At 49.4% G+C, this 26,852-nt stretch overlaps 2 protein-coding genes across 2 annotated transcripts in view; one reads left to right on the top strand and one right to left on the bottom strand.

The window, feature by feature from the left end:
- Positions 1-10,560: 10,560 nt before the first annotated feature.
- Positions 10,561-15,606, top strand: CMTM3 (CKLF like MARVEL transmembrane domain containing 3). Its single transcript, XM_038771832.1, is given in 5 exon segments — positions 10,561-10,593; positions 12,802-12,897; positions 14,596-14,612; positions 14,614-14,714; positions 15,548-15,606. Coding segments are annotated over 5 exon segments (306 nt in total).
- A 3,405-nt stretch (positions 15,607-19,011) lies between these two features.
- CMTM4 (CKLF like MARVEL transmembrane domain containing 4) overlaps positions 19,012-26,852 on the bottom strand; it is a 76,712-nt gene continuing 68,871 nt past the window's right edge. Inside the window, exon 4 of the mRNA XM_038771914.1 lies at positions 19,012-26,326. Coding sequence (XP_038627842.1) covers positions 26,162-26,326 — 165 coding nt within the window. The 3' untranslated portion in view covers positions 19,012-26,161. The remainder of the gene's footprint in view (positions 26,327-26,852) is intronic.

The following is a 26,852-nucleotide window of genomic DNA, read 5'->3' on the forward strand; positions in this document are numbered from 1 at the left end:
TGCTCCTTTCCCCACCAACCCAGCCCACACACTTCTAAAACCAACCTTCTCACTGTACCTTGACCTCATAGAGAAGCAGCGTGGCTCAGTAGAAAGAGCCCGGGCTTGGGAGTCAGAGGTCGTGAGTTCTAATCCTGCCTCTGCCACTTGTCAGCTGTGTGACTCTGGGCAAGTCACTTAACTTCTCTGGGCCTCAGTTCCCTCATCTGTAAAATGAGGATAAAGACTGTGAGCCCCCCGTGGAACAACCTGATCTCCTTGTAACCTCCCCAGTGTTTAGAACAGTGCTTTGTGCATAGTAAGTGCTTAATAAATGCCATTATTATTATTATTATTATTATTATTATTATCTATTTCACCACTGAACCCTCACCCACACCCTACCTCTGGCCTGGAGCTCCCTCCCCCTCCACATCTAGCAAACCACCACTCTCCCCACCTTCAAAGCCTTATTAAAATTCATTTGTTCATTCAGTCATATTTATTAAGCACTTACTGTGTGCAGAGCACTGTACTAAGCACTCTCTGACTAAGCCTCATTCCCCCATACTATTCTCCCTCCCTTCTGCATCACCTAGGCACTTGGGTCCTCACACCTTAAACACTTTGATACTCACCCCACACACAATTCCCCAGCATTTATGTACAGATCTTTATACTGAAGTCAATTGAGTGGTGGCATTTATTGAGCACTTACTGCATGTAGAGCACTTACTAAGCCCTTGAAAGAACACAGTACTAAAGAGTTGGTAGACATGTTACCTGTCCACAAGGAGTTTTCAGTAAGGGTGGAGAAATATTGTTGCTGGGCAGAGGAGAGGGCAAATCAGGTGAGGATGAGTTTACAATTGGACCAGGTCGGCCTGCTGTTTGTATTTCCCTCCAGCAGCACTCTGCGACTCAAGCCCAAGAGCAGAGGTAGCAAACTGTGGAGGTGATTTAGCACTGAGGGTTGGTGGTTCGAGATAAAAGGATGGGTCAGGAGAACAAGGGATGAGTTTAGTGGAGAAGATGGAATCGAGGGCCTGAATTGGTGCAACAAGAGAGGGGAGGCTGGGTAAGGGGTCCAAATGGGACATGATTAAACAGAAGTTTCTACATAAAGAGCCTGGGTATCATACACAATGCCAGTCTAACTTAAGTCATTTAATTCCCAGTTTCTAGGTGGGGCGCAGCAATGTCTGAAACTTTAATTTCCCACTTAGTTAAAACATCTCCCCTGCTCCCCCGCTATGCTTTCAGTTTCTTACTTGATGTCTGTCTCCCCCCGCCCTCTAAACTGTGAGCCCATTGTACGAGCCTGGGACAGGGTTCTAATCCCAATTTTGCCATTGGCCTGCTGTGTGACATTGGGCAACTCATTTAAGCTTTCTGGGACTCAGTTTCCTCATTTGTAAAATGGAAATAAAATACCTGTTCTCCCTCCTTCTTAGATTGAATCCTGTGCGGGATCTGATTAGTTTGTATCAGCCCTAGAGCTTAGTGCTGTGCTTGACACATAATAAATGATAAGTACTATTATTATTATTACTAGTACAGTGCAGCGCACCAAAGGGGTGCTCAATAAACACCATTATTACCACAATAACCCCCACAGTTCAAGAAAGCCCAGTGTGATTTGGTCCTTCCAATCCCACCCAGATGAGTTTTGGACATATTGAGTTTAAGGTGGGCAGGAAATATGTCTACCAACTCTGTTGTACTGTACTATCCCAAGCACTTAGTACAGTGCTCTTCACACAGTAAGTGCTCAGTAAATATTGATTGATGTCCATGGGCCATCCACATAGAGATGTCTCAGAGGTAAGAGGAAATGTGAGCTTGCAAGGCAGGGAGAGAAGGAGGGACTTGCCTGAAAGATCAGTCAATCAATGAATGGTATTTATTGAGCACTTACTGTGTGCTGAGCAGTATACTCTCCTAAGAGCTGAGTACAGTGCTCTACACACAGTAAGTGCTCAATAAATGCTACTGATTGATACTCAGTATGTGGGGAGTACAATATAACAGTTAGTAGTTGTGTTCCCTGCCAACAAGGAGCTTACAGTCTAGAGGGGGAGACAGACACTAAAATAAACTACAGACATATCCATAAATGCTGTGGGACTGAGGGTGGAGTGAAGATCAAGGGCTTCAAAGGTACAGATCTAAGTGAAAGGTGACGCAGAAGGAAGGGAAATCATCTGCATAGACTAATCCATCATTTCCTCTTCTCCCATTCCTTGCATTATTCTTGCACTTGAATTTGCACCCTTTATTCACTCCACCACTGATGTACATATCTGTAATTTATTTATTTATTTATTTATTTATTCATTCATTCATTCATTCATTCATTCGTTCAATCAATTGTATTTATTGAGCACTTACTGTGGGCAGACCACTGCACTAAATGCTAGGGAGAGTACAATATTACAATAAACGTACATATTCCCTTCCCACAACAAGCTTACTGTATAGATGGGGGGAGACAGACATTAATATGAATAAATTAATGTCTTTCTCCCCATCTGGACTGTAAGCTCGTTGTGGGCAGGGAACATTTCTACCAACTCTGTTGTATTGCACTCTCCCAAGCACTTAGTACAATGCTCTGAACACATTAAGTGCTCAATAAATACCATTGATTGAGGTGGTAGCTTAAGTCATGGGAGCAGATGAGATGAGAAGGGGATCCAGAACAAGACTTGAGGGACTCCCACATTTAGGGAGTGAGGGGCAGAAGAGGAGCCAGCAGGATCATCTTTTGCACTGTACTCTTTCAAGTACTTAGTACATGCTAAGCACTCCACACATAGTAAGCACTCAAATAAATACCATTGACTGTTTGACTGATTGGGGCAGGAGGAGAACCAGGACAGAACTGTATTGGTGAAACCAGGATTAGATGTTGTGTCCAGGAGGAGAGTGTGGTCCAGGGTGTTGAAGACAGCAGAGAAGTCAAGGAGGATTGGAATAGAGACCAATACATTTGGCAAGAAGGAGGTCACTGGTGACATTGGGAAGAGTGGCCTCGGTGGAATGAAGTGGGCGAAAATCAGACTGTAGAGGATCAAGGAGGGAGTTGGAGGAGAGGAAGCGGAGGCAGTGGATGTACACAGTCCATTCTAGGAGTTTGGCTAGAATGGGAGGAGGCTGGACGGAGCGAGAGTGGGATGGGTAGAGAGTGGGATGGGGCAGTGGGGTCCAGAGAAGGTTTTTGTTTTTGTTTTGCTTTGTTTTTGAGGATAGGGGAGCGGGTAGAAAAGGAAGCATCGGAGAGTGAGCAGTTGGAGACTGGTCAGAGAGAGTAGGATAGTGGGTGTGGGTGCAAGTGTTTGTTGAAGGTGAGAGGGGATGGGATCAGAGGCCCAGATAGAAGGGATAGATTAAAAAAAGGGGAGATCTCTTGAGAGATGACTGGGAAGGATGAGAGGGTGGATGAGGGGGTGGAATATTTACAGCTCATGGTGGTATCTGTTTGGGCTGAGAGGAGAATTCTCTGCTCTCTAAGTCTCTGGCTTCACACTCTTGCCCACCCTGTGTTTTCTCCTTTGGGTTTGAAAGTTTGCTGAATTGCTGAAGATATTTTCTTAGATGACGTCAGGTGTTGCCACCTCTCCCCTCCTACCCCTTTCCTCGGATTTTGGTTCTAACCAGATTCCTCTTTCTTGGCACATATGGTTTGTGTTGGCTAAATTTTCAGGAGCCGTTGCAAATATGATGGTTTCGTCTCCCCAAATGCAGGAGTTTTGCAACTTCCAGGGTCAAAGGTCAAATGGAAATTCTGGAGTAGCATGAGCTGTGGCACCCAATGGGAGATGACAGAAGTAGGGACTGAGGTTTCTTTCAGTAAGACAGGGAGAGGAAGCCTGGCCCCTCACTCCCGTGTTGCCTTCCCCCCTCCCACCCTGTCTCCTCTCTTCACCTCACATCCCTCACTCCCTGCTTCCTGGGTGCTGTGGTGGAAAATGGCTGCCTCTGTTCCTGAAATGGGGGCTGGGAAGGAAGGCACAGAAGGACCTTAGAGGAGCTTGGACTGTGTCCAACCCAATTTGCTTGTATCTACCCCAGCGCTGAGTACAGTGCCTGGCATACCATAAGCACTTTAATACCACAATTATAATTATTTATTGGGTTTCTGGTAGAGGCTGAGGGCATCTTCTCCTCCACTGAAGTCAGGACCACAGGAAAGGGGCTGAAGAGAGGAGTCGTCTTCTGGCCCCACTAGCCCACTGTTCCAGCTTCAGTCTGGCCTTCCTGAAGGGATTGCTTGGCTAAGAGGCTTATAGAAGCAGCGTGGCTTCGTGGAAAGAGCATGGGATGGGGAGTCAGAGGTTGCGGGTTCCAATCCCACCTCTGCCACTTGTCAGCTGTGTAACTTTGGGCAAGTCACTTAACTTCTCTGTGCCTCATTTACCTCATCTGTAAAATAGGGATTAAGACTGTGAGCCCCACATGAGACAACCTGAATACATTGTATAATAATAATAACAATGGCATTTGTTAAGCATTTACTATGTGCAAAGCACTGTTCTAAGCACTAGGGAGGATACAAGGTGATCACGTTGTCCCACGTGGGGCTCACAGTCTTAATCCCCATTTTACAGATGAGGTAACTGAGGCTCAGAGAAGTGAAGTGACCTGCCCAAGGTCACACAGCAGACTTGGGAGAAGCTGCGTGGCTCAGTGGAAAGAGCACGGGCTTTGGAGTCAGAGGTCATGGGTTCAAATCCTGGCTCCGCCATTTGTCAGCTGTGTGACTTTGGGCAAGTCACTTAATTTATCTGGGCCTCAGTTACCTCATCTGTAAAATGGGGATTAGGACTGTGAGCCCCACGTGGGACAACCTGATCACCTTGTAACCTCCGCAGCGCTTAGAACAGTGCTTTGTGCATAGTAAGTGCTTAATAAATGCCATTATTATTATTAGCATTAGACGCGACCCCTGCCTTCATTGATCTTAAAATCTAACTGGGTTGTCTTGGGACATTTGCACCAGGTACAACAGCGGGTCTGAGGGGGCCAAGGCTGGTGACGCAGCATGGCTTAGTGGAAAGAGCACGGGCTTGGGAGTCAGAGGACGTGGGTTCTAATCCCTCCTCTGCCACGTGTCTGCTGTGTGACCTTGGGCAAGTCACTTTTCTCTGTGCCACAGTGACCTCATCTGTAAAATGGGGATTAAAAGTATGAGCCCCACGTGGGACAACCTGAATACCCTGTATCTACCCTAGTGCTTCGAACAGTGCTTGGCATATAGTAAGCGCTTAACAAATACCATAATTACTATCATTATTGTTATTATTATCCCCCATGAAGGTTCCGTTCCCCAGGGCAACCCAAACAGGTTATCTTGGAGATTGTTTTTCCCCCCAGGTATTCCCCCATCCACAGAATGAACAGAGGGCTGATCTGGAGTCCAAGATTTCCAGAGGTCTAGGGTGTCAGGGCCGGGGGGCGAGGGGGGTGGGGCGGGGGGAAGAAGAGAGGAAGGAGGAAGAGGGATGGAGAAGCAGGGAAGGAAAACAAATCGGAAGCTGGAAGGAGGTGAAAGGAAAAGGGGGAGGGAGAGAGGGAATTGGGAAGGAGGGAGCAAAGAGGGAGAGGGGAAGAAGTAGGGAGGAGGGGAGAGGGGGAGGAAGGGGAGAGGGAGGAGAGAGATTAGAGGGAGGGGGTGAGGAGTCAGCAGAATGTGGGTTTAATCTTATAGCGTCCATATCTGTTGAGGCCTCCTCTCCATTGTGTCGTTGCTGTTCCAGGCCTGGGTTTCCTGACCAGAATAAGGAGGTTCTGGTTCAGTTTAAAAACCCCTTCCCTCTGACCTTCTTCTGCCTCCCTCCCCTCTCCCCAAATCTTCAGTTCTGTTTGTGGCCCTCCTCTGGCTAGTTTCCACTGCCGGGCCTTATGTGAGCTGTGGGTGGACATTGGTGTTCTCGCTGCCAGATGTGCCGCAGCAGGGGGACTGAGGTGGGTGGGGGTCAGGGCTCTCACCCAGCTTGGCCTCTGCATTTCTGAGTTCAGCACCCAGTTGAGGGAGGGGCTGGAGCCGAGACCAGCCAGGCCAGAAAATGCTTCGCTGTGTCCACCCCCGCCCACTCCAGACAACAGCAGTTTCTCTTCCCCTCGGAGGGCACAAGATCGCTGTTGGCTGAGCAGGGCCCAGGCCCGGAAATGAGAGCCTCGGCTCCTTCCAGTGAGACTCCAGCCGGAGCCTTTGGCAACAGGTGAGCTAGGTAGTCGCCCTGGGGGTGGCGAGGTGGAGTGCCACACCGAGTTTGGGCTTGGGTCTCAGGAAGGATGGGGTAGCGGTGAGGAGTGGGGGGAGGGCTGTCTCCCGGTGGAGTTGCAGCCACTTCCACTAAGCTCACTCCTGCCCACATCTGGAGCTGATGCTCATGGCTGGGAGCCTGCCAAGAGAGCTGGGATGGGGCCCAAGGTGGAGCAGGGGGAGAAACAAAGACTGCAGGGTGGGGGGGTTCGCTGAGGAGAGACCCTCCCGCACCACTCCTGCTACCACCATTTCTTTCTGGGGAGGTCAGTTGGCCTAAGGAGGCAAAACGGAGCAGCCCCCCCTCCTTGTTTCAGACCCCACTACAGCCCCTGCCCGTGGGCCATGCTGGGTCACTTGGAGGGTCCGGTGGAGGAGGGAAGAGCCAGGAATGGAGAAGAGAGTTGGGGTGTTGGATGGTCTTTGCTGCGTCACTGAAGTGGGAAGAGTCTGGGATGGAGAGAGGAGACAGCAGTGTTGGATGGTCCAGAGAAGCAGCATGGCTCAGTGGAAGGAGCCCGAACTTGGGAGTCAGAGGTCATGGGTTATAATTCTGACTCCGCCACTAGTCTGCTGTCTGACTTTGGGCAAGTCACTTAACTACTCTGGGCCTCAGTTACCTCATCTGTAAAATGGGGATGAAGACTGAGTCCCATGTGGGACAACCTCATTACCTTGTTTCCCCCCCCAGTGCTTAGAATAGTGCTTGGCACATAGTAAGCGCTTAACAAATGCCATCATTATTATTATTATTATTATTATTACTGGGGAGAGTCAGGGTCAGAGAGGGGAGAGTCAGGGGAGTTGGATGATCTGTGCTGGGTCACAGGGGAAGGAGTCAAGGATGTTGGATGGTCTGTGCTGGGTCACTGGGGGAAAGTCGACAGTGTTGAATGGGTGTGCAGGAGGGCAGCCACAAGCACACATTCCTCCAAGCTTTCCAGTGCCCCTGTCAGAGAGTTCTGGGTGAGGTGGACCCTGTTTGAACCATTAATGGCATCTGCTATGGCTTTAAAATAGCTGTAGAGATCAAATTTCCTGAATCAAATACTCCTTCTGACTGTAGGTTTCAAACTCGCACAACAAACGAGACTCCCTGGGCCCTTCTTTTTTGCTGCAGCCCAGCCCATCACATCCAACTGGCTTGTACTCTCAGTCCTTTCTCCTCCGGCTTCCCCTCCTGCCCCAAAGATCATTCATTCATTCATTCATTCATTCATTCATTCATATTTATTGAGCGCTTACTTTGTGCAGAGTACTGTACTAAGCTCTTGGAAAGTACAATTCGACAACAGAGACAATCCCTGCCCACAACAGACTCACAGTCTAGGAGGGGGGAGACAGACATCAAAACAAGTAAACAGGCATCAATAGCATCAATATAAATAAATAGAATTATGGACATATACACATCAAAACACATAAACAGGCATTAATATAAATAGAATTTAAGATGTGTACATATATACACGAGTGCTGTGGGGTGGGAAGGGGGTAGAGCAAAGGGCAAGTCAGAGTGATGGGCAGGGGAGGGGGAGCTGAGGAAAAGGGGGGCTTAGTCTGGGAAGGCCTCTTGGAGGAGGTGAGCCTTCAATAGAGCTTTGAAGATGGGGAAGTGTGGTAGTTTGACAGATGTGTGGAGTGAGGGCATTTTAGGCCAGAGGGAGGATGTGGGCCAGGGGTCAACGGAGGGACAGGTGAGAACGAGGCACAGTGAGAAGGTTAGCGCCAGAGGAGCAGAGTGTGCAGGCTGAGCTGTAGGAGGAGAGAAGGGATTGAGGTAGGAGGGGGCAAGGGGATGGAGAACTTCGAAGCCAACAGTGAGGAGTTTTTGCTTGATACAGAGATTGATATGTTTGTAAAGATTTATTACTCTATTGATTTTACTTGTACATATTTACTATTCTATTTATTTTGTTAATGATGTGCATCTAGCTTTATTTCTATTTATTCTGATGACTTGACACCTGTCCATATGTTTTGTTTTGTTGTCTGTCTCCCCCTTCTAGACTGTGAATCCATTGTTGGGTAGGGACCGTCTCTATATGTTGCCAACTTGTACTTCCCAAGTGCTTAAGACAGTGCTCTGCACACAGTAAGCGCTCAATAAATATGATTGAATGAATGAATGATAGGCAACCACTGGCAATTTTTGAGGAGCGGGGTGACATGCCCAGAATGCTTCTGTAGAAAGATAATCCAGGCAGCAGAGTGAAGCACAGACTGAAGTGGGGAGAAACAGGAGATTGAGAGATCAGAAAGGATGCTGATGCAATAATCCAGTTGGGATAGGATGAGTGATTGTACTAACGTAGGTTTGGAGAGGAAAGGGCGGATCTTGGTGATGTTGTGAAGGTGAGACTGGCAGAATTTGGTGACGGATTGGATGTGTGGGGTGAATGAGAGAGCGGAATCAAGGGGTGACACCAAGATTGCAGGCTTGTGAGACGGGAAAGATGGTAGTGCCTTCCACAGTGATGGGCAAGTCAGGGAGAGGACAGGGTTTGGGAGGGAAGATAAGGAGCTCAGTCTTGGTCATGTTGAGTTTTAGGTGGTGGGAGGACATCGAGGTGGAGATGTCTTGCAGGCAGGAGGAGATGCAGAGTACAGTTCGGCAACAGAGACAATCCCTACCCAACAACGGGCTCACAGTCTAGAAGGGGGAGACAGACAACAAAACAAATGTGTTGACGGGGCCCGGGTGGCATGAGGGCCAATGCTGATAGACACGTTCTCTGCCCACAGCAAGCATACAGATTGGGGGTGGGGGGCAACAGATACTAAAATAGATAAATTATGGATATGTACATAAATCCTGTGAAGCAGCATGGCTTAGTGGAAAGAGCCTGGGCTTGGGAGTCAGAGGTCGTGGGTTCTAATCCTGACTCTGCCACTTGTCTGCTACGTGACTTTGGGCAAGTCACTTAACTTCTCTGGGCCTCAGTTACCTCATCTGTAAAATGGGGATTTAAGACTGTGAGCCCCATGTGGAACAACCTCATTACCTTGTATCCCCTCCAGCGCTTAGAACAGTGCTTCACACATAGTAAGCTCTTAACAAATGCCATTATTATTATTACTGTGGGGCTGAGGAAAAGGTGAGTAAAGGGTGCAAATCCAAATGCAAAGAATTAAGACTGTAAGCCCCATATGGGACATGGACTGTGTCCACCCTGGCTAGCTTGTATTTACCCCAGCATTCAGTATAGTGCTTGGTATATAATAAGAGCTCAACAAATACCATTAAAAAATAATTTAAAAGGCTCCAGTGTCTCGCCTGTCCTACCGTCGACCCCTGGCCCAGGTCCTTCCCCTGGCCTGGAATGCCCTCCCTCCACACATCTGCCAAACTAGCTCTCTTCTTCCATTCAAAGCCCTACTGAAAGCTCACCTCCTCTATGGCCTGGAATGCCCTCCCTCTGCCCATCCGCCAAGCTAGCTCTCTTCCTCCCTTCAAGGCCCTACTGAGAGCTCACCTCCTCCAGGAGGCCTTCCCAGACTGAGCACCCTCCTTCCTCTCCCCCTCGTCCCCCTCTCCATCCCCCCGTCTTACCTCCTTCCATTCCCCACAGCACCTGTATATATGTATATATGTTTGTACATATTTATTACTCTATTTATTTTACTTGTACTTATCTATTGTATTTATTTTATTTTGTTAATATGTTTGGTTTTGTTCTCTGTCTCCCCCTTCTAGACTGTGAGCCTACTGTTGGGTAGGGACCGTCTCTATATGTTGCCAACTTGTACTTCCCAAGCGCTTAGTACAGGGCTCTGCACACAGTAAGCGCTCAATAAATACGATTGATTGATTGATTGATTGAGGCCTTCCCAGACTGAGCCCCCTTTTTCCTCTCTTCCTCCCCCTCCCCCCCGCCCTACCCCCTTCCCCTCCCCACAGCACTTGTATATATTTGTACAGATTTATTACTCTATTTATTGTACTTGTACATATTTACTACTCTATTTTGTTAATAATGTGCATATAGCTGTAATTCTATTTATTCTGATGGTTTTGACACCTGTCTACATGTTTTGTTTGTTGCCTGTCTCCCCCTTCTAGACCGTGAGCCCGTTGTTGGATAGGGACCGTCTCTATATGTTGCCGACTTGTACTTCCCAAGCGCTTAGTCCAGTGCTCTGCACACAGTAAGCGCTCAATAAATGCGATTGAATAAATGAATGAATGATGCGTATTGTGTTGCAACTCGGAATTTCAAAGACAGTTCAGGTCTTACCACCTTTAGCCACTAGGGGTCGCTGTCGCCGCAGACTCTTGAGGGACCATTGAAGCAGCCCCAGAAATCCTAGGAATGTGGTTGCCTTTGGGGCTCCAGGGCCCCGGGGTAAGGGAGACAGAATGGGCACAGAGATGATGATGATGACAGTGCTGAAGCTCTTCTGATCACCTCCTGCAGAATTAATGCTTCCTGGATACACCCAGTTCCCCAGAGCCAGAACTGGCAGTCAGGGCGCTGGTCTGACCAAAACCTGCCGGTCTCACCTCTGCAACATCGCCAAGATGCGCCCTTTCCTCTCCATCCAAACCGCTACCTTGCTGGTTCAATCTCTCATCCTATCCCGACTGGATTACTGCATCAGCCTCCTCTCTGATTTCCTATCCTCCTGTCTCTCCCCACTTCAGTCTATACTTTACGCTGCTGCCTGGATCATCTTTGTGCAGAAACCTCTGGGCATGTTACTCCCTTCCTCAACAATCTCCAGTGGCTACCAGTCAACCTACGCATCAAGCAAAAACTCCTCAGTCTCGGCTTCAAGGCTCTCCTACCTCACCTCCCTTCTCTCCTACAGACCAGCCCGCACCCTCCACTCCTCTGCCGCTAACCTCCTCACTGCGCCTTGTTCTCGCCTGAACCGCCGTCGACCCCCGGCCCACATCCTCCCCCGGCCTGGAATGCCCTCCCTCCACACATCCGCCAAACTAGCTCTCTTCCTCCCTTCAAAGCCCTACTGAGAGCTCACCTCCTCCAGGGGGCCTTCCCAGACTGAGCCCCCTTTTTCCTCTCCTCCTCCCCATCCCCCCCACCCTACCTTCTTCCCCACCCCACAGCACCTGTATATATGTTTGTACAGATTTACTATATTTATTTTACTTGTACATATTTACTATTCTATTTATTTTGTTAATGATCTAGCTTTATCTCTATTTATTCTGATGACTTGACACCTGTCCACATGTTTTGTTGTGTTGTTTGTCTCCCCCTTCTAAACTGTGAGCCCGTTGTTGGGTAGGGACCATCTCTATATGTTGTCCACTTATACTTCCCAAGCACTTAGTGCAGTGCTCTGCACACTGTAAGCGCTCAATAAATATGATTGAATCAATGAATGAATGAATGAATGGTCTCCCTCAGGCTGGCCATTGTGCCTTCAGCCTCCCCTGCACCCCACTTCCCCTAGCCACTCAAGATGCCCAGCAGTAGCTCTGGGTCCTCAAATTCTTGAGCTGCTGAGAACAGCATTGCTTCAGTGTTGCTCAGGGCCCTGCTGCAGGGGTCCCCCTTTTTCCTTTGCCAACACACCCAGGTTATATTCCCTACAGTGGACCGAGGTGGGGGATGATCCCTCGGGCATGATCCTGTTTCTGTCCACAGGAGGGAAAGCCATCTGTTATGATAATAATAATAATAATAATGATAATTGTTGTAATGGTTAGTCAGTCAATTGTATTTATTGAGCATTTACTGTGTGCAGAGCACTATACTGAGCTCTTGGGAGAGTACAATACAACAATAAACAGACACATTCCTTGCCCATAACGAGTTTACATGCCAACCACTGAACTAATTGCTGGGGTAGATAGTCTGCAACCAAGTTTCTGGCTATTGAATCGCATCAACTTCCCTGGGTGCATTCTGAGAGTATGGCTGCCTGGGGAGATTCATTCAATCGTATTTCATTCAATCGTATTTATTGAGTGCTTACTGTGTGCAGAGCACTGCACGAAGTGCTTAAGGGAGATGCCAGGCACTCTGGCCATGTGGTGTCTCCCCCAGCAAGAAAGGCTGCCTGGGGGCCCTGCTGCAGACCCAGGCCCAGCCTGGTCATTTTCCATGGCTGGCCCAACACTCCCATGAGGGCCTTTCCTCCAGCCTCACCATCTGTTTAGCCACCACCAGCCCCTTACTTCCCCTAACAATCAATCAATCAATCCTATTTATTGAGCGCTTACTGTATGAACAACGCTGTACTAAGTCCTTGGGAGAGTACAATATAATAGAACTGCTAGACACATTCCCCGCCCACAACGAGCTCACAGTCTAGAGGGGGAGACGGACATTAATATAAATAGATTACGGATATGTACCTAAGTGCTGTGGGGCTGAAGGGGTGATGAGTAAAGGAAGCAAGCCAGGGCAACGTAAAAGGGAGGAGGAGAAGAAGAAATGAGGGCTTAGTCGGGGAAGGCCTCTTGTAGGAGATGTGCCTTCGATAAGGCTTTGAAGGTGGAGGTGGGGTGGGGGTGGTGATTCTGTCAGTTATATATGATATGACCCCTGGCAAACACACCTCTGTAGCATACTCTCTTACAGGATTTTCTGTGTTGCATCACTGCTGCCATCATCTACTTTGCCATCTCAATCACAACAGTTTCCAAGTACATGGACGGAGCCTTCAAAGCCACTGGAGTAAGTACCAAACCCCTTTCCCTTCCCCATCCGCAGGCATTTGGGCTGCCTGCTCCGTCCATTCTGGCTCGGCCTCTTCTGCTCTGACAGCAGAGAGCTGCCAGGAGACTCCTAGTTCTCAGCTGGTTGATTTAATCATTTCTTGCTCAGATCCACCACCCCTTTCCCTACTGATTCCCTGAAAGATAAAGCGCTTCTTGCTCTGGTTCCTGGTGAGGGTAGCTGGATAGTGTGCTCCCTGGTGCCATGATGGGCCCTGCAGATAGAGCCTTCCCTCCCCAAAGGTCTAGGAGAGCAGCTCTCTAGAGTCCAGGAATAATACCAGGCTGCTGCTGATCAGAGACTGACTCTTCCCCATGTGGCCTGGCCTCCCTCACTTCCCCTCCCTCAATCAGTCCTCCCAGACTTTGTTGGGAGTCTTGCCTAAAGCAGAGCCCCCGGACAAAATAATTGTGAAATTTTTTAAGTGCTTACTATGTGCCACTGTAGTAGCCAATAAGGTAGATACAGGATAATCAGGTCAAACATAGTCCCTGTCCCATTTAGGGCTCACAGTCTAAGTAGGATGGGAGAATAGGGCTTGAATCCCCATTTTACAGATTAAGAGAACGAGGCATAGAAAAGTGAAGTTACTTGTCCACAGCAGGCAAGTGGCAGAGCCAGGATTGGAACTCAGACCCCCTGATTCCCAGGCCCATGTGCACTTTCCACTAGGCAACACTACTTTGGGATGAAATGCACCTTAGGATTTCATCCCAGAGGAAAAAGGGAGAACCTACGGAAAACCCTGAGCATATAGACTGTGGCCAAAGCACCTTAGAAACAATTTCTCTGGGAAAATCAACAGGGTGATCAGCTTAACAAACTTCTGAAAAGGTTTAGTCACAGCCCAGAGAAATCCTGCCCCCAGAGACAGATTGTGAGGTCAAGGACAAGAGCGGTAGGTAGAGCACCCAGCCTCATCTGGGGGTGCTGGAAGTCCAGGCCCTTTTGCCTTCTGGGAGGCATCATCTCCTAGAGAGGATTTCCCTACTCCTTGTTCCTACTTCCCCATTGTCTCTTAGCTCTGCCTCCAAGATGCCTAAGGATTTGTTCACAGCCACACAACCTGATACTTGCCTAGCACTACTAAGTACTTAGTGCTTGCCCAACTTGGAATCGATCACAATCAAACAATAGTAGGGACTGAGCATCTGCTGTGTGCAGATCACTGAGCTAAACACTTGGGAAAGCACAACAGATTTATCAGATGTTATCCCTGCCCTCAAGGAGCTCACAGTCTACTTTGGGCAGAGCACTGTGCTAAGCACTTGGGGGAGTAATTAGACACAATCCCTATCCTCAAAGAACTGACAAGCCACACCCATCTCGGAGTACTTTTGCCTAAGGAGGAAGGAAGAGAGGCCCAGAGGGACTCAGGGATTGGCCCTAGGCCACACAGCATGGGTCCCCAGGGCCTCTCCTGTTCCTTGAGCCCAGGCAGCTCTTGCAATCAAGAAGTCGCAAGAAGCTGCAGGAAATGGTTCTTCACTGTAAGGTCTAAGTATGATCTTGTTTGCCATTGGAAAGGTCTGTGTCTCTTGCCTCTTCAGCTGTCGTTCTACACCCGAACTGGGCTTCTTCAACAGGGCAGCTTGGCGGCCTGGAGGCTCTCTGGCTGGACTCCTGAATCCACCCCCTCCCTGTTGCGCCGTTTAGGTGCTTGGCTTCGTGGCCAGTCGTGTACGCTGTGGATTTCTACATTATTTTTAGTGACTTGGTCAAATTTATCAAACAAGGGGATGCCAACAAAGACCCAGATGTCCACAAGTCAGAAGGTAGGTGGTGGCCACTTGCTCCTTTTCCTTGGATCCAAACTCCCAGCCTTCAAACAAGGGGCTGAGAGGGCTGGCTGGCTTAGAGAAAGGATCTCTAGCTCTACTTTGGAAGTTTTCCTAGCAATCTCTCTTTTGGCTCAAAAAATGGAAAACATTCGCAGGGGTCCTGCTATCTGGGGTCACCCAGAAATGGCAGCCACAGGCATCAACTGGGTGAAGAGACAAATCAGTCAGTCAGTCAGTCAGTCTGCCCAACAGTCCTTGAAACGCTGCTCTGATTTTGGCGGCTGACACCTTTGAGCTGAAAGTTCCCCTTCTTGGGCCTTAAGCCAGTTCAAGGCTCTCTGTCCTGTTCTCTGAACTCAGAGATGGCAAATCCAGATGACTCTCAACTGTTCCCTGTCAGGGAACAGTTGAGCAAGTTGGCAAGCTGAGGTGGTAGCTCCTCTGTTGTCCCCATGGCATCGGAAGGGCTCTTTGGGCAGGGTACTGGAGTTCACTGCCTCACCTGCCCTTTGGAGCAGGATGGAGGCCAGAGGTCGGGGATGGGAGGGAGTCTGCTTGTTGCCCCCTGATGGCAGGCCACAGCCCCCTAGCCTGACCCTGCACCGGCAAGCTCCTTTCATCTTTCGATGGTCCTGCCCCATGAGCTCCAACAGCTCCAGGGTGAGGGTGGTGACACCCTGCATCCCTCCCCCCCACCCTCAACCACCAGGTACTCCTGCTGGTTGGGTCAGAACCTTCTCTATCCCCCACCAGGCTTTGGGGTCAGCTGAAGGCAGGGAGGCTCCAACCTTGGAAGCCCTGCCCCAGGTTGCCTGGCCCCCTTTCAGCAGGGATCCAGCCTGTCAGCACCCTCACCCCTATGCAGCAGCTGCCAGGGAGCACTTGAGACTTCAGGCTCCGCTGTCCTCAGCTTGCTGTCCCCGGGAAGTGGGGGGAGGGGAGTCTCCAGGCAGTCCCTCCAGCATTCTGGACAGCAGCTGTCAGGTGGGCGAATCCCGGGTCAGTCTGGAGGCCCGCATAGGGGGCTGAGTCTGCACCCGTTCAAGTTGATTCTCCGGGGACCAAATCGTCCTCATACCCAGTGCTCCAGCCGCCACCTGGAGCCAGGATGGATCACACAGCTTCTGGAACCATTTGGTGACCGGTGATGCAGATCGGTCATTGACAGGCCAATCAGGCCTGCTTGTGGCTTCTTCTTTGGCCTCCTCCTGCTCATTACCCTTGCCACCTGAGGATGGGAAAGGGAAAGCGGGGGGGGGGGGGGGGGGGGAAGAGAGAGAGAGAGAGAGAGAGAGAGAGAGAGAGAGAGAGAGAGAGAGAGAGAGAGAGAGAGAGAGAGAGAGAGAGAGAGAGAGAGAGAGAGAGAGAGAGAGAGAGAGAGAGAGAGAGAGAGAGAGAGAGAGAGAGAGAGAGAGAGAGAGAGAGAGAGAGAGAGAGAGAGAGAGAGAGAGAGAGAGAGAGAGAGAGGAAGGAGATGGGGAGAGGGGCAGTGAATGGCCACATGTACAGCCACACAGAGGAAACTAGGGCAGCAAAGAGCCAATACAGGAAGGCCAGGGGCTGGTCAGGTCATCAAAGGGATCATCTCCATCCAGTTCTGAGCCAGATGGAACACTGCCCACTCGCCGAGTCTGATCGCCTCTTCCGTTTTCAGACAATGACTCTGACTGAAGCCGACAGCCCAGCACCCAGCCCGGTGGCAAATTCCTCACTTTCCTTCCTCCTGCTCTGAACAGTGCCAGCTGAAATAAGATTTTTCTAACTTTATACTGGTCTTTTTCCTCCCTTCTCCTTCTCTCCATTAACATTTTCTAAGGACAAGACAGGGAAAAACCACTGTGTGCAGTTTCAATTTCCTAGTGCCTTTACCCATGCAAAAAAAAAAAAACTTCTAGCGTAATTTACTCTGCAAATAAGATCTTGTTGAATTTTAGCCAGAAATTGTTTCTTGCTCAGAAGTACCTTCAGCTATTTCAACTAAAATCTTTCTTCTTGCCAGAGATGAAACAAATTACAGCCTTAGCCTAGGATCTTAGTATCCAGAGAAAGTCACACTACCTCTATTATCCAGGACATTGTATATCATAGGTTAGAGATAGGAGGCATTTCTCTCACTGTTAGGTGTCTGTGTTTGTGCACACATGCAAGTGTTCTAACCTCCTCCCTGCCTACCCATTGGAAACTGACCACCAGACTCAGAGGAAGAGCGCTACCTGGGCTTCACTGTCCTTTTCTCAGAGGATAGCAATCTTCCAGGAGTCCATTATGCAACTGTCTCTTCCCTCTGCTTCCTTGGTGTTTGAGGACAATTTCGACAGTCGGTCCAGGTGAGGAGCAAATCGGAGGCCCCGCCAAAACCTTGCTCATTCACAGAGAGTAAGGTGACATCTTCGTATGTGTTGCCAGGAAATCCAAACACTCAAGTGACTCAGGTTGGTGGCTCTCATGGCAAATCACTTGCCAATAGAGCTCAAGTCTGAGTCCCAGGTTGTATGAGCAGGGCCAGCTGTTTCTGCCATGTGTCTGTTAGCAGGCTAGCAGCACTCGGGCAGGCTGGAGAAAGACCACATACAATGTCCAGGGACCTGGGGCTAAAGAGGGGATTTGTGTTTTTTTTTTTTTTAAAGAGGAAGGCAGGCATAAATCCAAAACCAGCCCTTTACCTTTAGGCAGGCAAACTTTACTGTGACAATAATACACGTGTGTGAATGTGCCAGGATGAGGTAACTGAGCCACAGAGAAGTTAAGTGACTTGCCCAAAGTCACACAGCTAAGTGGCGGAGCTGGGATTTGAACCCATGACCTCTGACTCCAAAGCCCGTGCTCTTTCCACTGGGCCACGCTGCTTCTCCAATGAGAGAGCGGTGTCAAGGATAACACCAAGGTTACAGGCCTGTGAGACGGGAAGGACGGTGGTGCCGTTTACAGTGAGGGGAAAGTCCGGGAGAGGACTTTCTGTTTCCTGATTCCGCTACTATGAGCAGATAATGTCACAGGAAACAAATGTTTTTTGTAATTTTTTAAAATATTTGTAAAGCACTTACCTATGGCCCAGGCACTGTCCTAAGTGCTGGGCTAGATACAAGGCCTTCCCAGACTGAGCCCCCTCCTTCCTCTCCCCCTCCCCATCCCCCCCGCCCTACCTCCTTCCTCACCCCACAGCACCTGTATATGTTTGTACACATTTATTACTCTATTTTACTTGTACACATTTACTATTCTATTTATTTTATTTTGTTAATATATTTTGTTTTGTTGTCTGTCTCCCCCTTCTAGACTGTGAGCCCATTGTTGGGTAGGGACTGTCTCTATATGTTGCCAACTTGTACTTCCCAAGCGCTTAGTACAGTGCTCTGCACACAGTAAGCGCTCAATACGAGTGAATGAATGAATGAATGTCCAGGTTGAGTGCCTTGTTCTATCACTTTATAGACCCCTTCATATACTGCATAATAATGATGGTATTTGTTAAGCGCTTACTGTGTGCAAAGCACTGTTCTAAGCGCTGGGGAGGATACAAGGTGATCTGGTTGTCCCACGTGGGGCTCAAAGTCTTAATCCCCATTTTACAGATGAGGTAACTGAGGCCCAGAGAAGTGAAGTGACTTGCCCAAAGTCACACAGCTGACAAGTGGCGGAGCTGGGATTAGAATCCACGACCTCTGACTCCCAAGCCCAGGATCTTTCCACTGAGCCATGCTGCTTTTCTGCATTCCTGTATGCCACCTCTCTACTGGATAAAAACCTGACTGGCCACTGCTTTTGTGTCTGTGTCATTTACCTCCCCCCCCCCCCCCCCCCCCCGCCCCCTGCCAAGACATAAATCAGATGCCAGGTATTTGGCATCTGGGACTAGTGGCAGTTTGTGGGTTAACCAGTGCTGTCCCCCTCCAGGACACAGTTCCTGAGCAGTTCCCAGACCATGCCCCCCTTAAATGGTGAGGGGCTAGCCTCGCCCCATCTCCCCACACTCCCACCTTCTTAGATAAGTGGCCCAGTAAAGGAAACGCCATGTAACTGTTCCGTGTTCCCTAAAAGTGTAGACTTGGTGGATGAAGCATGTCTGCTCCCTGGTGGGACCCCCCCCACCAACAATCCCTTATGGTCAAACACCGCCCCCCTTCCAGATTCCCCAGCAGTTAGCCAGGTCAGCAGTGCTGGCAACCACGACTGCTAGCTAGCCAAGACAGTGCCAGAAGGCCCCGTGTGGGACCCGCAGCTATAGGGTCTATTTTGGCTTTGACAACCACTGGGCTTCAGTAAACTGCAAAGGAACTACACGAGCTGAAAGTGGCAGCACTTTAAACATGACCATTTATTAAAGAAACCTTTCACAATCAATTCAGACAACATTGGTCAGAGATTAGTGTCCAGAAAATGATTTTCCTTACTTACAAAAATACAGATTTTCCCACCATGAAAACAATCATGTACACAGAACCTTGCAGGGCACAGTATTTTGGTATATCAAGAGGAAAAACATTAAAGAGGACAGAATACTTCATTTAAAAAAAAATCAAGAAATTACCAAACACACCCTTCACTGTGCCCATATACAAAATATTTGACAAGCAAAACAAGTTAAAAGCCTTACTTTAGAAATACCTTTTAAGGCAGACAAAAAGACAAATAAAATTAGCATCACCCCCAAAATTAGCATCCTTCATCCTCAGCTTGAAGGATCCAAAGAACATAATGTATGAAAGAACATTAATTGCATTTAGAAAATTAATTTTAAGAAGTGAATGTGTCTCTATCATGGTCGAAGCATCAAAAGAAAGATTTCATTTCAAAGAAACGGAAGGCTCTATTTGTTCCCATCTGATCTGAACCTGGTTCTCTGTACTGCTGAAAGGGTGACCAGAGATGGAGCAGGGCTAGAGGGTCAATGGTTTTCATTGGTCCCTACTCTGGAATTTCATCTGTTGTCTCTTTCCTGCCTTAACCATGTTCCCTCTTCCTGCACTCCCACTTCCATCTCAACAAGATTTGGACTGATAAAAAGAATCCAGGTTTGAATGCAAAAATTTTAAACAAATACAAAACTTCCCCAAAACGTCTTTACAACAGGGCACTCTGGAGTGAGGGTGGGTTGGGGAACCCACAGGTCCCCAGGCCATGACAGAGATGGTGTCCTCCCAGCCCCTCTCTGAGCAGGTCACCATGGACACAGACAGGCTGCTGGTTGTCAACTGGCTGCCTGGGATTTTGCAGCCTGGCTCCAGGCTCGGGCCAGCACCACACCAGGCCTGAGGATGCTTCTTGACTCACACCAGTGAGGGGCGGCCTTGCCATCAGGTCATCATGGAGTGCCCGGTCCAGGCAGTTCAGTTCAGCCCCAAAACCCCCACCCCCTCACTCTCACCAAAAAAAACCCAAACCCATTCACTGTAAAAACAGTTCCAGGTGGAACAGGCTCATGGGCACTTTCTGTTTTACAGCTCCCTGTTCTGGAAAGTTCCAAACCATTCCACCTTCCTTCCACCCCGGCATTTAACATGTTAGTCACTAGCAGTAGTAATGATAGTATCTACTGAGTGCCCACTGGGGACCCTGCACACTAGACTAAGTGCTTGGGAAAGGACCACACAAACACAAGATACATTCCCTGCCTAAAAGGAGCAAGGTTATTCCTTGGCAAAACAACCCAGCTCTATTGCAGGAAGGAAAAATAAAAGCAGAACCTATGGTGCTGTCCAAGTAAAGTGAAGCTCTGTTTCATCTGGTCCAGAAACCTGGAAAGAGCTGGGAAAGGAGAAGTCAGAAAAATGGTGAACATGGAATTTCAAGTGGTGGGTGTGTTGGTGGGGGAGGGGGTAACAACAAGAGTGAAAAAGCTGACAAAAGAACAAGACATCTGACCCCAAAAGGGTGGCCCCATTCTTAGCTGGATGGACTGCCCAGGTGGGTCCCCAAATGCCCCCAAATGTCCGATGGAATGTAACGGCCTGAGCCTCTTGCCTGGGAACCTCCTCACAGCATTCTGACTGCTGAACCAGAAAGAGTGAGGTGGGCCTTCCTCATCAACTCCTCACATGGACTCCTTTGAGCCCAGACCAGAAAGGGCTGAATGTTTAAGCAGGCATCACTGAAAGCAGTAGGCAAGCTACAACAACCACGCTACAAAAATAGTATCACTGGACAATATGTTGTCACCTTTTTTCATCTGCATGAGTGACAAGTGCTTCTAAGACACATGGAAGGCACCAAAGGTGAAGTAGTTACTTGATATTTGCTCAAAATACAGATGAATCACCAATGATTCAAAACAGATATATACACGCATGTGTGCGCACACACACATACACACACAGCAATACACGGACTAATAAATAGTTTAACCATTATCCTGGGGGTGCCCTTGAACATGTACAGTTTCCACCCCGGAGACCGGTGGCCAGACTGGGCCTCCCTCGTCCTCCCCAGAGTCCAACACAGAAGCGTTGCCGAGAGGCTCCTGGTGCTACTGCAGAGTGGGACGCAACCTCATTCCTCCGGCCTGCAACGGTCATCCTGAGTGTCCCAGGGCAGGAAGCATCCCATGGGGAAGCAGCAATCATAGGGCTGTACTTTGGCTGATCTGAGCTGAGTGAGTAGGATCAGCAGGGCGCCGCCTCGGCCCCTGGCCTAGCCTGACCCAGTTCCATCCCCACCATGGGTTGCCCTGTCCAGCGAACAGTCTCAGCCCTGATCATTCACCTGCATCATAACCCCAGAGAAGCCCAGGGGCCCCAGGAAGGGCTGTGAGAAAGAGGATGGAAAATGGAAGATCAGACAGGGTTCGTGGCCCAGCTCGAGTCCAAGCCCGCCATCACACCCTTCTGAGCTGCCTTGCGATCTGAAGGCTTTTCTCACCAACAGATGAAACGAAACAGGGGCCTCGCCCTCTCAAATACTCAAGTTCTGACCTTCCTGAAGAAGAGTTATGTCTTCAATCTGGGAGAAGAAACCATCTCTGTCCTCCCCGCTCCCCTCTATCAGGCTTGGCTATTGGGAGGACAGACTCGGATGGACCAGCTGTAAATCAGGCAAAAAAGACAATGGGACATTTCTGAAGGTCTGTTTCTAAAAAGGAGAGGAAAAGGAAGATGTGAAGGGGAAGGAAGAAGAGAAGCTATAAAGCTGAAATTCTTTCCATTCATCCATCCACTCACTCATCCATCTCAGCCACCACGAAAGTTCAGCGGAGGAAGGTTGGGTGATGTTCCCGCTTGCTCGTCTCACGTAAGATTGCAAGGGGGGTCTAGACACCAAACTGAGTCTGAGATGGGCTCACAAGGGGCTTATACCTCCTCATAGAGCGTTTCTCCCCAGGCCTCCCATTTCTCCTCAGTTAGTCCCTACAGCCGCCAGCTGTGGCTGGGCTAAGGAGTAAAGGTGGGACCCTCTCTGGGATCCTAGAAAAGATGGGGGCCAACTGCTAGATGGCAGAAGAGCCCAGGCTCGAGGCAGTGAAGAAGCTGGTGACTTGGAGGGAGTTTTCAATCCCAGCAGGTGACTGACTGCAAATGGCATGGCCCTCACTTTTTTGGGGTTTTTTTTTCCTCAGCTGCGGCCAGCTGTGCTCTTGCCTCAGAAAAGTGTTTGGAAAGAGTACGGTACACCTGGGTGGGTTTCTAGTTAGCTGATGTGACAGGCAGAGTGCAGTCCTGAGGCTCTTCTCCTCCCCAGAAGAGCAGAGGAAGGGGCCGGGGACCATTCCTTGGCCATGGAGTCCCTGTGGGTGGGGGAGACCTCCCAAGCTGGGTGCCTTGGCTGCCCCAAAGTGGGTGGTTGGGGTGGGGGTGGGAAGCGCATGAGTGACTGAGTGCCCAGCAGGGAGGCTCATTCCCTCAGTGTCCTACTTTCAAACCAGTCCCATTGAAGGGGTTTGCTTTGCATCAGTGTCTTCTTGCACCTTTCTCCTCCTTAGACTGCAAGCCCCATGCGGGACAAGGATTGTGTCCAATTTGATTAACTTGAATCTCCCCCAGCGCTTACAACACTGATTGACACATAGTAAGCGCTTAACAAATACCATTCAAAAAACTGAGTCCTGCCAGTTTCTGCTTCCCGTATCCTCCAGGAGGAAGCGAGACTGAAGAGGAAGAAAGAAGAATGGCCATTGAGGCAGAAAATGGATAGAGATAAGGGGAAGGAAAAAAATTATCCTCTGGGGCAACTTTGTTTTGAAAATATTCAAGAGGGGGAGTGCGAGCTCTTTTTTCAAAATGCAGTGGCCAACTGACCATGGTCCACATTGATTCTGATATTCCAGCACCCTAAAGCCAAATTTACCCCTTGAAGGTACTGGGAGGCAAAGGCCTTTTGGTCATATAAAAAAAAAATTAAAATGATCTTTGGTCCAGAAATGGCATGGAAACATTACAAAAGGGAAATATATCACTTTTTTCAGAAAATGAGTTTTAGCATGCACAATGCCCATATGCTGCTCTGAACTTTAGATGATTTTCCAATCCAAGTGAAGCCACAATCCCAGCACCAATCCTGGGGACAGAATGCAGTCACCCCTCTCGTGAAGAACTTCTGTGGGTCGTGCACATGTGCAGGCCACTCTACACCAAAGTACCAGGCTGGATACCAAGGGGAGATGGCCACACTAGCCTTTCTGCCTCTTGACCAGCCAATTGCAAAGCCAAACTGAAACCACCAGGGAATGTCAGGTGGGTACAAGCCAATGTACCTCCCTGGTTACTCTATGACCCATCAAAATGGCCTGATTATTTGGCCTTTTACGGCCTGGAATTTGCAATGAGCTGAATGAGCCTGGGCCAGCCTGGAGGTATTGGTCTATCGAGGCCTACCGGCCTTCCTTCTATCAACAGCAACTTGGCCACAAGACCCATGTTTTGACTCACTTGCCTGACTCTATTGCCCCCTCTCCCCCCCATCCCCAGCCATGTTTTCTGCTCAAGACCTGGACAAGACGTAATATATGCTCTGAGACGCAAAGTCCAGGTAGGAAAGGGGGTGGGGGGGCATTAACCTCAGCTCTATTGACCACAACACACCCCCCCCCCACACCCAGCAGTCCCATTTGAGGCAGGTCATTCTGTGCCCAAAGCCATGGATGGAAGACCTCCCCCCTCCATCCACCTCCACCTTCCTTTGCCACAGTCTCAGAATTCAAACAGCGAATGTGGAAGCTTCGGTGTCCCACTGGAAACCGAGCACGCTGTGCCTAAGGCTACAGGTCTAAGGCCTTCTACCTCCTCCCTCCCCTTTCCCGACCACCGACCCTCAATGGCCAACTCCTCTTTCAGGATCACCCACATCCCGGGCCAGAATTTGGAACTGGGGCTGCTCTGGATACCAGTCCTGGCTGTTGTCCACTAACGCTCCACCTCCTCCTTCCTGCAAGGAAATCGTGCCCCTCCAGTAGAAAGACAACCCAGGTCTTGCAGATACCACCACCCAATCTAGGCAGCCACTTGGCCCATACTCATTCAATCAGAACAACTAACAGCTCTAATAGTCGTACATTGGAACAAACTGAATGTCTTCTATAACTCTGAAGGCAACACAACATAGCTCAGTTTTCATTTTCAAATACAGTATAGCCACACATTTCATTTAAAATCCAGCACACTGATGGTGGTGTTTGGGAACCCCATGGTGTGAACTACTACACATTCAATAAAACCTGCAAAAAACTAAATGCCACATTTTAGATACGTGTATGTTGGAACACACACACACACACACACACACACACGCGCACATATATACATACATACACCCATGTACTACTAGGATCCCAGGGGCTCTGCGCAAGTTATTGCAAAATTCAAATTCAAGTTCCCCTCCGCCCGGCAGGGCTGTTCCCTCAATGCGGGCTCTCAGAATTCTCTAACTAAATAGCTGTTTGTAAACATTAAAACACTGCAAAAAGCAAAATCTAACAAGACAAATTTTATGCCCTTCCTCTCCATCTTCAGTACAGGGGAAGAGAGTAGTGTGGTATATGGCCGTCCAGTTGTCAGTCACCAAATGACTAGACTTGGTTTCCCATTAACTGTGCATGAAGCAGAAGGAAAAATGCCCCCCATCTCCCCAAACACACATCCATCCACACATACTATGCGCGTACTCTCATGTACTTCTGAAATCTAAAACATCTCCTTGGAAAGCACACAAGGATCAACTTCGGGGGCTATGTCAATTCTCAAATCTTCTCAAGCTTCAACAAAATTCTGCGAAGCTGCAACTTCTTGGGCATTTAAAGGTTCATGTGCATGCAGACACATACATGTACATGTGTGTGCGCACACACGTACACACACACACACACACACAAAATGCTACACCGTTGTCAGCCTATGGTCAAAGTCAGCCATTTTTGTTTCTGACTTTTGGAATTCCTCTTGCCTGAAGAGAGGAGGTTGCTTTCCAGATGCTTTCCTACATATCATCATAATTCCCAGGAGAGGTAGGAATGTGAAAATGATAATTCAATCTGATTATACCAGGGGGAGGCCCTGGGACCAAGAATGAAAAGTCATTTGCTCAAGGTGACTTGGTGATTTCCTGCTGGAGCCAGGGATGAGAATGGCCCTCCTGCCTCTCAGTTTACTGCTTTGACCACCCATGGCAGCAGTAGCGGAGCTGCCTATTGAGTGCCTCCTGAATACGCTGCGCTGAACTAAAGGCCTGGGAAGAACAAGACTCACACTGTGCTTCCTCTCTAGAAAGCACCAGGCCTTCGCCTCTGCAGGGGCCTCCTTTCTCCACTACCCACCTCAAGTCTTGGCTGACACTTCAGCCCAGGTTGCCAAGACCCTCAATTTCAGCCTCTGGCTTCTGCCACAATGTTCAGGGATGAAAGGCATGTGCAGTCTGGGGAGGGGCTGCAGGTTGGCCTGGGGAACGGGTCCCAACGGGCTGCCCTCGGTGCCACTTAGCTCCTGGCTTCCTGCCCCAATCAACCCATCAACCAACAGAATGCAGTTCTCCACCCACCTTCCCAGTGAAAACTGGTGAACACTGAAGCACCAGGTAGTTTCAGGGGAAAGCCGTTTGCTGTAGAGAGCAGGGCGGGAAAACCCCCAAAGCAGCAGTGAATGGCCTGTCAGAGGGTGACTGACCAAATGCCCCAGAACCACATGGGAATGCTCCAGAGCAGCAGCTTCCACAGCCTGGGGCCTCGGGCAACAGGGCCCGGGTTGATTTGAACAGCCCATGGCATGGAGAGCTGCTCTTTTCCAGAGGATGAAACTTAACTCGGTGATATGGATCTGGCTTGATGAAAGAATGGGAGAGATGACATCAGGAGGCGGCAGAAGGCAAAGGGGGAAGAAAGAGAAAGAGGAGAAGGAGGGAGAGGAAGGGGAGGAGGAGGATGAGGAGGGGAGGCAGAGGAAGAAAAGAGGAGGAGGAGGTGGTGGAGAGGAGGAGGAAGAGGACTTTTCTCCTTCGTGGCTGCCCTGTTTGAACGTTCCCTCTCACGCATCCAAACGCTGTATCTCAGGACGGGGGTCCACGTCTCTTGACTCTGTTCGTGCACGAATGTAATCATTGGTGTTCTGCTGACGGATGCTCATTCTCCACTTTTGCACAGCTAAGAATGTATTCGCGGCATACACTGCTGTCGCCAAGAAGCCAAATATCTAAAGAAAACATTCAGAGTCAGTTCCCCAGGCATGTCACACCCTTCCTCCTACCAGTGTCTGGGCAGGGCTAGTCCAACCCCTCCCAGCAGCCTCGGTGGCTAAAGCTGGGTTCCCCACAACTGTGGAAATGTGGGGACATCTGTCCAATGCAGAGTGATGGGCTCCTCATTCGATCATCTCCACACACCTTACAGCACAGGGGTCTTGTCTCCCTTGCACTTAGGGGCTCGGATGTGTATGAGAATTAAAAATCCCAAGGGAAGGTGATGTCTTCCAAATAAGCATGTCATTGACCAGAGCCAATTCCCAGCAGCCGCTGCTGGTCCCCCCTCTCCCCGACCGAAGACTCGGCCTCCCAGAAGAGCTGATTCTGTCCTCGGAGACAGAATCTGGCCCGGAGTGGACTGCAGGAGGCCCTGATGGGGGAACCGTCAGCAAAGGTGTCCCTTTCCTTCCAAAGAGGAAAGAGGAATGAGCCAAGGTGGAGGGGGATGGGGCGGGGGGTGGGTGGTGAGCAGGGGCG

This window comes from Tachyglossus aculeatus, chromosome X1, assembly GCF_015852505.1.
Source record: "Tachyglossus aculeatus isolate mTacAcu1 chromosome X1, mTacAcu1.pri, whole genome shotgun sequence".
In the NCBI taxonomy this organism is placed as follows: Eukaryota; Metazoa; Chordata; class Mammalia; order Monotremata; family Tachyglossidae; genus Tachyglossus; species Tachyglossus aculeatus.